General features: G+C 45.1%; 1 protein-coding gene across 12 annotated transcripts in view; it reads right to left on the reverse strand.

The window, feature by feature from the left end:
• The window catches only part of nrxn1a (neurexin 1a), a 1,527,797-nt gene that overhangs the window by 1,165,464 nt on the left and 348,681 nt on the right, over positions 1 to 13,652 (reverse strand). Inside the window, exon 5 of one of the 12 annotated variants that reach the window (XM_059985911.1) lies at positions 8,761 to 8,774. The exons of the other annotated variants lie outside the window; for them this stretch is intronic. Within the exon in view, the coding sequence (XP_059841894.1) occupies positions 8,761 to 8,774 (14 nt within the window). The remainder of the gene's footprint in view (positions 1 to 8,760; positions 8,775 to 13,652) is intronic. 12 annotated transcript variants of the gene reach the window in all.

A 13,652-nucleotide genomic window follows, 5' to 3' on the forward strand; every position in this document is an offset into this window, starting at 1 on the left:
TTTTGAAATTTCTCCCTATTTACAAAATAGTCCATGTCCTTATTCCTTCTTCCAAAGTGCAAGATCATGCATTTCCCCGCACTATTTTCCATCTGCCACTTCTTAGTCCATTCCCCAATCTGTATAATCCTTCTACAGACTCCCTGCTTCCTCAGCACTACATGTTCTTTCACCTATCTTCATATTGTCCACAAAACCATCAATTCCTTCATCCAAGTCACTGACACACATCAGCAGATGCAGACACAACATTGATCACTGTGGTACACCAAAAGTCACTGGCAGCCAACCAGAAAAAGGCCCCTCTTATTCCAACATTTTTCCCCTTCCTAGTCAGCCAATCTTCTATCCATTCTAGTACCTTCCTGTAATACCATGTGCTCACAGCTTGTTAAGCAGCCTCATGTGTTGCACTTTGTTAAAAGCCTTCTGAAAATTCAAGTTGAACGTCTCCTCCGACTCTCCTTTGTCTATCTTGCTTGTTATTTCCTCAAAGAATTCTAACAGAAATGTCAGGCAAGTTTTCCTCTTCAGAAAGCTATGCTGACTTTGGCCTATTTTATCATGCACCTCCAAGAACCCTGATAACTCATTCTTAAGTAATAGATTCCAACGTGACATTTGCAATTATCCAGTCCTCAAGAACCATTTCAGAATCTAGTGATTCTTGTAAGTTAGTTTCTAATGCTTCCACAATCTATGCAGCTACCTCTTTCAGTATCCTGGGATATAGTCCATCTAGTCTGCATGACACATCTACCTTCAGACCTTTCAGCTTCCCAAGTACCTTATCCTTAGTAATAGCTTCTGCCTCCTGACACTCGTTTTTCTGGTATTCTGGTAGTCTTTCAGAGTAAAGATTGATGCAAAATACTTAAGTTCCTCCACCAGTTGTTGTCTCCCATTACAACTTCTCCAGTGTTATTTTCCAGTGGGCTGATATATACTCTCATTGTTTTTTTTTTACTCCTTATATCTGGGGGAGAAAAAACTTTCTGTATCCTCTTATATTATTGGCTAGCTTGCCTTCATAGTTAATCTTCTCTCTCTTTATGGTTTTTTAGTTGCCTTCTTGTTGATGTTTAAAAACTTCCCCATACTCTACCTTCCCACTAATCGTTGCTATAGTGTACACACGCTTTTTTGCTTTGATGCTGTTTTGATTTCCCTTCTCAGCCACTTACTTCATCTTTGGGATATATCTTACCTGAGCTTGCCAAATTTTCAGTAGAAACACCAACCACTGCTGTTCTGCTATCATTCTTGCTAGTGTCCCCTTCTTATCCACTTTGGCCAGTTCCTCCCTCATGCCTCTGTAATTCCTTTTATTCCACTTTAATACTGATACATCTGATTTTAGCTTCTCCTTCTCAAACTGCGAAGTGAATTTTATGATCACTGCCTCCTAAGCATTCCTTTACCTTAAGCTTCCTAATCAAATCTGGGTCATTATGTAACACCAATCCAGAATTGCTTACCGGGCTTAACTACAAGCTGTTCTAAAAGGTACCTCATAGGCATTCTACCAATTCCCTCTCTTGGGATCCAGCATCAACCTGACTTTCCCAATCTACCTGAATATTGAGATCGCCCATCACTATCGTAACATGGCCCACTTTACATGCCTTTTTTTATCTCCCATTGTAAACCTGTAGCCTACTTCCTGGCTACTGTTTGGAGGCCTGTACTTAACTCTGAGCACAGCATTTTAACCCTTGGAGTTTATTAATTCTACCCACAGGGATTGTACATTCTGTGCCACCTCTTTCTAAGAATTTGATTTTATTTGTTTCCAGCAGAGCAACCCCACCCACTCTTTCTATCCGATTTTGGCCCCTTGTTACATTTTAACTCAGCCAGCTGACTGCAATTTTGCCATTCATCCCTATCACTCCAGTTCCCATCCCTCTGCCAAATTAGTTTAAACCCTCCCTAGCAGCTCTAGACAACATGACTGCAAGGATAATGGTCCCCCTTGGGTTTAGATGTAACCTGTCCTTTTTGTACAGGTCATTCGTTTCCCTGAAGAGATCCCAATGATCTAGAAATCTGAAACTCTGCCCCCTGCACCAGTTCCTCAGCCACACAATCCTCCTATTCTTACTCTCACTGGAACGTGGCATAGGCAGTAATCCAGAGATTACTAGCCTACAGGTCCTGCTTTTCAGCTTTCTATTTAACTCCTTATATTGTCTATTCAGAACCTCCTCCCTTTTCCTATCATTGGTACCAATATGTAACATGGCTTCCAGTTGTCAACCAGCTCCCCTTAGAATGCCATGGACCCGATCTAAGACATCCCTGACCCTGGCACCTGGGAGGCAACATACCATCTGGTGTCTCTTGCACGTCCTCAGAATCTACTTTCTGTTTCTCTAACTATGAAACCCCTGTTACCTCTGTACTCCTCTTCTGCCCCCTTTCCTTCTAAGCCACAAGGTGAGACTCAGTGCCAGAGACCTTGACACTGCAGTTTGCACCTGTAGGTTGCTACCACTTCCCCAGCCCAACAGTATCCGAAGTGGTATCCTTATTATTAAGGGGTAGAGCCTCAAGGATACTGCTGCCTATTCCCTTTCCCGACAGTCACACAGGGATATGCCCTATGCAACTCAGTAGGGATTACCTCCTCATTCATGTATATCAGCTGAAGATCATAGAGCTGTAGCTCCAGTTCTTAACATTGTCTCCAAGGAGCTGCAGCTCAATGCACTTCATGCAGATATCGTTATCAGGGAAACTGGAGGTCTCCTAACTTCCCCATTTTTCACAGCTTAAGAAGATGATGGTGCCCAATGACGGCTCCTTTGCTCACATCTTTGGAAACAGCTCTATTTCTGTCTTTGATATCTCTTTTGTTTCCTTTTCAAGGTTCCTTTGAAAACCTTGAACCTAGAGTTACACTCTAACTTTGCAGAAATGGGACCCATTCTCAGGGCCTCACGACTGGCCACTTTTCAATATGCTAAAGATGCGGCCTGGTAGACTAGTGCACCTTCATGGTGCCAGATTTTCGTGGCTCTGGAAGCGGGCAGATTCAAGGCTGGTGCGGCTGCCTGATGCACCATGGAAGACAGAAGATAGGAAGCAGGGAGCTGGCTGCTGGCTGTGTGCCTAGAGACCAGAGTTCTTTGAGCACAGAGCTCGGAAAAAGCGACATCACAGACTTTTAACATCATAAATTGGCGAGTTGCTTTGTTATGTCTCCCCTCTCGCTGTGAAATGTGGACATCTCTTTTTTCCTTTATTAGGGAGACAGAGTGCCTATGGTATGTCAAATTACCAGGTAAACAAGTAGCCTTCAGGGTACTGCAAGTCTGTGTCTTTACTGATGCTTTGCTGCACACTTGAGTGCTCAGTGGGGGAGGGGGATGGTGGTGCCGATGCCTTTTTTTCTGGTGGGGGGGAAAGTAGTTGCTTTGCTGCTGTTTATGCATGGGTAGAGAGCTGCGGAGCTTTGGGTTCTAACATTTATTTAACTGCCATTCATTCTTTATGGCACTCTGTTTTCATGGATGTTTGCAAAGAAAAAGAATTTCAGAATGTATATTGTATACATTTCTCTGACATTAAATGTACCTATTGAAATCTATTGAAACAAGGAACATACCATCACCTATAGGTCCATTCTCAGCGCACTAGCTACGCACTAACAGAGAAAAAAATACTTACGAGAAACTTTCCTACTTACATAATTAGAACCTCAGCCTGTGCTTGTCCAAGCCTGTTCTTGCATATGCCTGCTGATTTAAACCAGTTCTACTCTAACAATGTTGCACTCCGCTTTTACCTCCTTCTGTTTATTGGCCGTGCTGATTGCCACCTGCCAAGAAAAAAGTCGAAAGCACCCGAGTTTTGTTTTAGACCTCGCACTGCATCACTAACGAATGACCCTTCGTACTGAACATTACCCACTGAGAAAAAAGCCAAAAGCACCCGAGACATTTCAACCCTGTGCACTGCGACAGATCTTGCACTAATTACCATCTGACTAGAAAAATGGCACAGACGGAAGCCATTTCAGGCGACCAAATGAATGCTGCATTTTACAGTGATCTCATTCTTCATTAATTTTCATTGTAAACTATTCTCCTCACATTCTCTTCAACTGTCCCCCCCCCCCCCCACCACCACATTCCAACATTCACTGACAAAACAATCAATTTGAAGTGGCTAATTAACCTCTGAGTTTGCATGTTTTTGAGATGCGGGGGATCAACCTATGCAGTCACAAGGAAAATGTGCAAACTCCACATGGGAAAGAATGGAAGTCAGGATAGAAGTTGGATCACAGAAACAGCAGACCGACGGGCAGCGCTATGCCAACGATTCTACAGATTCCCATTTTGTTACCTTTTAAAGTAAACAAAATAAAATAGCAGTTGAAATCTGAACCTCTTGTTCCTTTTAACCCAACTCTTGCATTATTTACGATATGACTCCCGACTGAAGTAAATCATCTCAATGAATGTTTGCCATATCATTCAAAATGACTACCTACCCCAATGATATTTAGCCTTACCAATGCATAAGAATGATGTGGGAATTAAATTAGAACGAAAATGTCAAGGACTCAATGGGAAATATGGCAATTTCTGTAGTCTTCCTACTTGTGAAAATGCCAATCAACATGAGACACTTGGAAACAAGGGTACGCCAATTTGGAAATTCCATAAATAGGGTTTAGAATCATTTATTCTGCTAATGTGAAAACATTGTATGATCTGTCAGTTTTTACATATAAGGTGCATTTGGAAAAAAAAATGTAAACTAAAAGTAATCCAGGAATCTTTTACAGCTATAAAAAAACTTATTTAGTAATTTACAAATGCACTCACTGACTTAATTTTTAAGCATCTAGGTGCAAAACAACAAGCAATGTTTCCTGTTCCTGCTCTTGCAATGTTAATCCCAATTACTAACAAAGATCATTTCTTAGGATCTCTTCTGTAGGGTGGTCTTTCATTTAAAACAGCATCAGTTTTGTATACTGATGACATCCAGTTTCACATCATCAATCTTTCTAAATTGTCAGGCTGTTCATCGAGCATCCAGTATAAAATTAATTAGCAATTAATCTTGCACCCAAAAGATTGTGCAAATGCTGGAAATCAAGAGCAAAACACACAAAGTACTGGAGGAGGAACTCAGCAGGTGAGGCAGCATCTATGAAAATGAATAAACAGTTAATGATTCAGGCCGAGACATTTCTTCGGTATTGGAAAGGATAGGGGAAGATGCCAGATTAAGAAGATGAGTGGAGGGGAAGGAGGATTAGCTTGAAGGAGTAAGTGAATTTAGTTGGTGGAAAAGGTAAAGAACTTAAGGAGGAATCTGATAGGAGAGGAACATGGTCCATTGGAGAAAGGGAAGGAGGAGGAGGAGCACCATGGTGAGGTGATAGTCAGCAGAGATGAAGGGTTTAGAGGCCAGTGGTGAAAAGAAGATGGAAGTGGGAGGGAAAAAAAATTACTGTAAGGAGAAATCGAAGTTCATGCCATTAGGTTGGAGGCTACCTAGGCAGAATACAATGTGTTGCTCCTCTATCTTAAGAGTGACCTCATCGTGTAAGAAGAGGAATCCATGGACTGACATGTTGGAACAGGATTGGGATTGGAAATAAAATGTTTGGCCAGCAAAAATTCCATTTTTTGGCAGATGGAGCAGAGGTGCTCGACAAAGCGGTCCCCCATTTTACATCAAGTCTCACCAAAGTAGAGGATGCTGCATCTGGAGCACTTAACACAATAGATGATCCCTAAAGATTTGAAGGTGAAGCATTTCATCTTACTAGGATTTCACAAGGCTAAAGATGCTCTCCTTTATTGCTGTGATAAATTTAACTCCTAGCTGCTGCCTACATTTCTCTTCAAGGTAATTGCCCGAGACTGAAACAGATTGTTTACAATCATGATATTTATGACTGACCTTGACATTAGCTTCAAACTATATATCTGTAGCATTGTCATGTCAGGCTATTTTCACCTGTGTAAAAATACAAGATGATTTGACTGCTACAAAATTCTGTACAGAATGGATTGTCTAATCCAGCAAGATGGAAGAATCACTGGTCGAAGCAGCTTCTATGGGATCAACAAAAGGTGCTACCATTGTACTTAAGTGTAGGTTTAAAGATCACAAGATCCTGCTAAACATTAAGAACTCAAAGGACTGCTGGTCTACCCCATCAACGAGTTGCTCGCTGGCAGTGTGGTGAACTACATATACCTGTCTGGACACGCCCCCTGCTGACTGCTCCTGTGGCTCCTCCCACAGACCCCAGTATAAAGGCAATTGAGGCCTGAGCCCGTCCCTCAGTCTCCAGGATGTAGTATGGTGATTAACTACTGTTTGTTCTTTCTTCCAGTCAATAAAAGCAGATATCTCGCTTTCACGTCTCAGAGAGAGTTATTGATAGTGCATCAATTTTATTGACTGGACGTTTTAAAATATGGAAAGCATTTTACGTCCAGAAAAATTGGATTTGGACCCCCAAGACCCTGAAGCAGCTCTTGCCTTTGAACTCTGGCTTGCATGCTTCCAATCATACTTGGAGGAGGCTAGTGTAACTGAACCCGCTGTTATGCACAGAATTCTCCTCACGAGGGTCACCCCGAAAGTTTACTCACTTATCAGGGACCTTTCAACCTACCAAGGGGCACTGGACGCTCTCAAAAGACAGTACCTGCGGCCGGTGAACACAGCCTATGCAAGACATCGCTTAGCTACTTGACAACAGCAGCCTGCAGAGTCGAGCGCCGAGTTTCTCCAAGCCCTACAGACACTCATGCAAACTTGCGACTGCAAAACTCTCACGGCGGAAGAGCATGCAGAGCTCCTCGTACAAGGCGCCTTTGTTACAGGGATCAGGTTAGTGTATGTGCGCCAGTGGCTGCTGGAAAATGCCAATCTTACCTTATGCTTGGTGATCGAAACAGCTGACACGTTGGAGGCTGCTCTGCACAACGCTGATGCTGTCCAGCTGCTCGATCCCCCGCCGGTTCTGTGGACACCTCAGACCCTGTCGTCACCAGTTCCCGCGAGCGAATTCGCCAACACTGCTGCCAGTCGCGATTCCACGAACTCCCTGAACCCGACCACAGCTGCTGCCAGTCACAAGCCTGCGCAGTGTTACTTCTGCGGACTTGAAAAGCACCCCCGAAAACGCTGCCTGGCCTGAGAAGCGACCTGCTCCAGCTGCGGGAAGAAGGGCCATTTCGCTAAGGTCTGTAAGTCTAAACTACGAGCGGGGTTGGGCAGCGCTGCATGTGAGGCATGGGGGCCACCATCTTGCCTGCCCGCCTCGTGCGAGGCATGGGGGCCGCCATCTTGCATGTCCAGATGTGGGCGGCCATTTTGTCGGTGCCAACATGCCCCACCCCCACCCACCGGTGCTTACCGGGCACCAAGACGGTAGTTCAACTCTGGCCTCCGTAACCCTCAACCAAAGTGCCCAACACCAGCTTGCAAGGTCAATGATGGACATCCTGGTGGAGCGGCACAGGACTAGCTGCCTGTTTGACACGGGCAGCACTGAGAGTTTTATTGACCTGGACACAGTGCAACACTGTGGACTTGTGACACGGCCGGTAAGCCAGAGGGTCACCTTGGCTTCTGGGTCGCATTCCACAGACGTCCGGGTGGGTTGTGTAGCGCCATTGGTGGTGCAGGGCACAGAATATCAGAATTTTGTGCTACTGGTCATGCCTCAACTGTGCGCACCTGTGCTATTGGGGCTGGACTTCCAGAGCCATCTCGAAAGTGTGACTATGGCATATGACGGGCCCCTCCCACCAGTCACTGTCAGGAATCCTCAGTTTTGTGGGACTTCGCCATATAGCCCGCTACTGACCATACACACACACCGACCCACACATCTCACCCAGCACCATGCCGACAGCTGCGCTACTGACACCACTTGCAGCCTCTCCACCCTCAAGATCCCTCCCCCACCACTGTTCGCCAACCTGACCCCCGACTGTAAACTTGTGGCGACTAAAAGCAGGAGGTACAGCGCGGGGGACAGGGCCTTCATTCAGTCAGAGGTGCAGCGGCTGCTCAGGGAGAGGATCAGTGAGCCAAGCACAAGCCCTTGGAGGGCCCAGGTGGTTGTTGTTCAGACCGGACAGAAAAATAGGATGGTCGTGGACTATAGTCAAACCATCAATAGGTTCACGCAGCTTGACGCGTACCCCCTCCCCCGCATCGTGGATATGGTCAACCAGATAGCTCAGTACAAGCTGTATTCGACAATAGATCTGAAATCCGCTTATCACCAGCTCCCCATCCGTCCAAAGGACCGCCCCTACACCGCCTTCGAGGCGGGTGGCAGGCTCTATCACTTCCTGCTCGTCCCACTCGGTGTCACAAATGGTGTCTCGGTCTTCCAGAGGGAAATGGACCGGATGGTGGACCAGTGCTAACTGAAGGCCACACTTCCCTATCTGGATAACATCACCATCTGTGGTCACGACCGGCCGGATCACAACGCCAACCTCCAACGATTTTTCCAAGTGGCCGAAGCTCTGAACCTTACTTATAATAGGGACAAGCGTGTGTTCGGAACCACCTGACTCGCTATCCCTGGGTGTGTCGTGGAAAATGGGGTCATTGGCCCTGATCCCGACCGTATGCGCCCCCTGTTAGAACTCCCTCTTCCCACCACCCTCAAAGCCCTCAGACGGTGCCTGGGCTTCTTTTCCTATTACGCCCAATGGGTCCCCCATTACGCAGACAAGGCCTGCCCCCGGTCAAGTCTACCACTTTTCCCCTCTCTGCTGAGGCCTGTGCAGCCTTCAGCTGCATTAAAAGGGGACATTGCCAAAGAAACGATGCATGCGGTGGACGAGACCATTCCCTTCCAAGTAGAGAGTGACGCCTCCGATTTTGCGCTTGCTGCTACCCTCAATCAGGCAGGCAGGCCAGTAGCATTCTTTTCTCGTACCCTTCAAGGCTCTGAAATTCGGCACTCGGTAGTGGAGAAAGAAGCCCAGGCCATAGCGGAAGCTATTAGGCACTGGAGGCACTATCTCGCCGGCAAAAGGTTCACCTTGCTGACCGACCAGCGCTCAGTTGCGTTCATGTTCAAAATCAAAAATGATAAAATTTTGCGGTGGAGAATAGAACTCTCCACCTATAACTATGATATCCTGTACTGGCCTGGAAGGCTCAATGAGCCCCCTGATGCCCTATCCCAGGGAGCGTGTGCCAGCGCACAGCTCGACCAGCTATACACTCTCCATGCACAGCTTTGCCATCCGGGGGTCACCCGATTTTACCATTTCGTGAAAGCCCGGAACCTGCCGTACTCCCTTGAGGACATCAGGACGATGACCAGGGACTGCCAAGTCTGCGCTGAGTGCAAACTGCACTTCTACCATCCTGAAAAGCCGCAACTTATCAAGGCCACCCGCCCCTTTGAGCGACTGAGTGTTGAGTTTAAGGGCCCCCTTCCCTCCACCAACCGCAATGTCTATTTTCTCAATGTTATCGACAAGTACTCGCGGTACTTTGCCATCCCCTGCCCCGACACCACTACCATGTCCGTCATAAAAGCCCTGCGCCAGCTCTTCACTCTGTTCAGATATCCCTGCTATATCCACAGTGATAGAGGGTCCTCCTTTATGAGTGACAAGCTGCGCCAGTACCTGCTGGCTAGGGGCATTGCTACTAGTCGGACCACGAGTTATAATCCCCGGGGAAATGGACAGGTGGAGAGGGAGAATGCCACAGTGGGGAAGGCCACACTTTTAGCCCTTAAGTCAAAAGGGTTGCCGGTCGTTCGATGGCAGGAGGTCCTCCCTGAGGCACTCCACTCTATCCGCTCCCTGTTTATGTACGTCCAACCAATGCCACCCCTCACGAGCACCTATTTTCTTTTCCCAGGAAGTCTGCCACTGGGACCACCCTACCGGCTTGGCTGATGTCCCCAGGGCCAGTGCTGCTCCGGAAACATGTGAGGAGTAATAAATACTCCCCGCTGGTCGAGAGGGTTCACCTTCTACATGCGAACCCCCAGCATGCTTATATGGTCTTACCTGATGGGTGGGAGGACACGGTCTCCATCCGCGACCTGGCGCCCACAGTAACTATGAACCCTGTACCCGAGGTGACACCGCGCACACCAAGCCCTACACAGACCTCTCACGAAACTCCTATACCGGGCATCTCGTACGTGCATATACCAGGTGCCTCGCACACGCATGAGGGATCACTGACGCCTAGTGGGCTGACACCTCCAGTTAGGCCGGAACCAGCACAACCTCCGTCTCCTATGCAATCACCACCGGCACCTGTGCAATCACAGCCGGTGCTACGTAGATCACAGCGACAGATTCGACCACCTTTAACCTGTAAATATACTTGTAAGAAACTTTGCCCCATGGGGACTCTCTTTTAAAACAAAGGGGGGGGGGGTGAATGTGGTGAACTACATATACCTGTCTGGACATGCCCCCTGCTGACTGCTCCTGCGGCCCCTCCCACTGACCGTGGCTCCTCCCACAGACCCCGGTATAAAGGTGATTGAGGCCTGAGCCTGGCCCTCAGTCTCCAGGATGTAGTATGGTGGTCAACGACTGCTCGTTCTTTCTTCCAGTCAATGAAAGCCGATATCTCGCCTTCACGTCTCAGAGAGTTATTGATGGTGCATCAGGCAGAGATAATGAAGGTGCTGCACATCGTGCTGCTGCCTGAGTTAATGGAGGTTTACAGTCAAATAATGATTGGCCATCATGGTCAGTTTTCCTGTGTTCGCAAGACCCCTTTGGATATTGTTAATGCTGTATGCTGCAAGTTTCATTCATTGATTTATTGGATGTGAGCAGAATGGATGGAGGGGGCCAAGTCTTCAGTCGTAGTGAGGACTAGGCCTGAAACTATGGTTTATGCCCATTTTCAGCTGCCCAGAGTGAGGAGACAGAAGTGTTCACTGGGGGTGGTGTGGCACAGCGTCCAGAAAGGGTGGGGGGGGGGGATATTTTCACAATTCTTAATAATAAGGTGCTGCTTGTCAGATTGAAAACCAAATACTTGAGGGACGTGTTGTTAACTCAGAACCAAAGTAGGAAAACATGCCATTTGGCCCATTATACCCATTAATTCTAATCCCATTTCCTAGTACTGGGTCCTTAGGCTTCTCTGCCTTGGCCATTTAACTGCTTGTCGTGACTCTACTTCGATGTTGAGAGTTTCTGCCTCTACCAACCCTCAGGAAGTGCATTTAAGATTTCAATCACCATCAAGGTGAAAAATTCCTCCTCAGATCTGCTCTAAACCTCCTATCTGCTTTTCCAAAACCTATGCCTCCTTGGTTAGACATTTTAGCGATGGGGAAAGATTACTCAGCATCTGTTCACTTCATAATTTTATAAACTTCTATCAAGTGGCCAGAAAATAATCCTAGACTCTCATAACTGAAACACTTCAACCCAGGCATTGTGTCAGGTACCTTCCTCTGTATGCATTTCCTTCCTATAGTGAGGTGCCTAGAACTACACTCCATTATGCTCCAGGTTTAATAACCCACTCTCCTCCAGTTTATACTCTAAAGCTTGATGTTAACTGCATGGGCTGGTAAGTTCTGGCACTGAGCAGAGGCTGTGTTGTATCTCAGAGGACTTGCTGGGAACACATCCCAGCGTTTAACTGGACATTTTCTTGTCAACGTGATATCAATTCACAATGGTTATAATAAAATTGAAGTTTGCATTGCTGGTCAATTTGCACAAGAAAAATGTAAAATGATGTGGCAAATTTCAGGAGAAACATTAAAGCCCAGTATCAATCCCAAACGAATCCCCTTGCCCCCTCTCTTCCTGAAGCTCTGTATCATCCATGAAGTGTTCTCCGGGGCACTGTAGTCACAATGATGTCAACATCAAAGTAAATGTAAGGTATTTTGCTTGAGAAATGGATGCATTTCTCAAATTTTTGGACATGGGGATCATTTTACTACTTCCCACCAAGGAGTAAATATCAAGGTGGAAATCTCTACAGCCATGACAATAATCTCCAGGAGAACCACATTCGCACATTTCAGCTAAGTATGCTATTAGTAATATACCTCTGAATATCTCTGTTGCAATGTTATCCTGGTTAAAGGCCATGTCACTTCCCTCCAAATATCTGCTAGCTTTCACTTCTCTCTTTCCTGACATGGATTTCAAGTGACATATGGCTGAAAACTGAGTGCAGCAAATATTTTAAATGCAAATACATGGGCTATGTATCATGAGCACTACATGCATTTAGAGGAGCTGCTGACAAGCCTAAAAGCAATATGAAAGGAATCATTTCACGAAACCACTCACTCCGCAAGAAGCACAATTTTAAAGAAGATTGACCCAAACCTTCAGATTTCACATATTAAGAGTTCAATTTAAATGCTATACAAATGCATAATTGATAAAAGGTGCTCCTCTTTCAGTAAGTTTTTAATTTAGTTAAGATCATTACAATAATACCAAAGTTTACATTAGCAGTTTGTATATGGACTCCATAGTTCATATTATGATGTAATTCAGGTTTCTAGTCTTTCCTTAGTTTGTTCCTATTTTGGGTGGCCTACAAATAATGAGCACCAAGCTGAACTGAATTCTCCTGGACTCTTTCAATTTTATGTTTCAAATCATGTGTTTTTCACACATTTTTTTTGTTTCTGTTTGCAAGAAGTGTTTTTTTTTGTGTGTGGGGGGAGGATCTTCAAGTTTTTCTTTGAAAAGTTTTTATGGTTTTCTTTGTTTCATAGCTGTCTGTAGGAAAGACAAATCTCAGGGTTGTGTACTGCATACATACCTCGAGAATAAATGTAGTTTGAATCTTTGAAGCTGAGCATTCTGAAACCCAGAACCTCTGAAAAATCGTAACAGGTTTTGAATATATCATCCAAAGGATATTTTTTTATTTTGCTTCATGATCAGCTGTTTGAAAGAGAAATGAGTGTGCAATCATGACAGGAAAACCAACCAGAGGGGAAGCAAAAAGTGAGAAAGTAATTGATGGTTGTAGGTGAGGGAGGGAAGATATGAATGGAGCTTAAATTTTTCTGTGAAACTAGAAATATTTAATCAAGGTCATATCACATTGCTGAATTTGCCAAAAGGCTTGGGTCTGTGCTGCTGTGTAATGAAATGTCCAAAAAAAATGATGAAAATGTGATAGCAAGAAAAAAAATCTTCTTGGTATGCCTGGAGAAGCATAAACAGACGTATTACTATTTGACCTTGTAATAGGATGTACATATATTCCTCTTGTTGTTTAAACTTGCATCTGCATTTTTGCTGACCATCACAAAGGGAGAAAAATATTATTTGTATAAGAGTTATCTATGAAAATCAGCATACCAAGGGGTATGTTCCCTCTAACTTGTATTGAACAGTGTGCGCAAAATTTTCTGCTAGTTCCTGTTTTGTAACTGCACATTTCTAATCTCATGAGCTTTAGACATAGCAATTTCTACTGTTTCATTAATCCATTCTGCTTTAAATGTACTTGCAGTTCTTTTGTGCTTCAGTCTTTGCTTCTTTGGAATTTGACATAATGAATCAATAAGTTTTTCAATAAAATCAGTATAAATTAGCTGTTTCTAAAATCTGCAGACAAATCATCACAAACTCCATGCTGTCAACACCGTCCGCATCAGAAACTGGATA

The sequence above is a fragment of the Hypanus sabinus genome, chromosome 12 (assembly GCF_030144855.1).
Source record: "Hypanus sabinus isolate sHypSab1 chromosome 12, sHypSab1.hap1, whole genome shotgun sequence".
Classification (NCBI taxonomy): domain Eukaryota; kingdom Metazoa; phylum Chordata; class Chondrichthyes; order Myliobatiformes; family Dasyatidae; genus Hypanus; species Hypanus sabinus.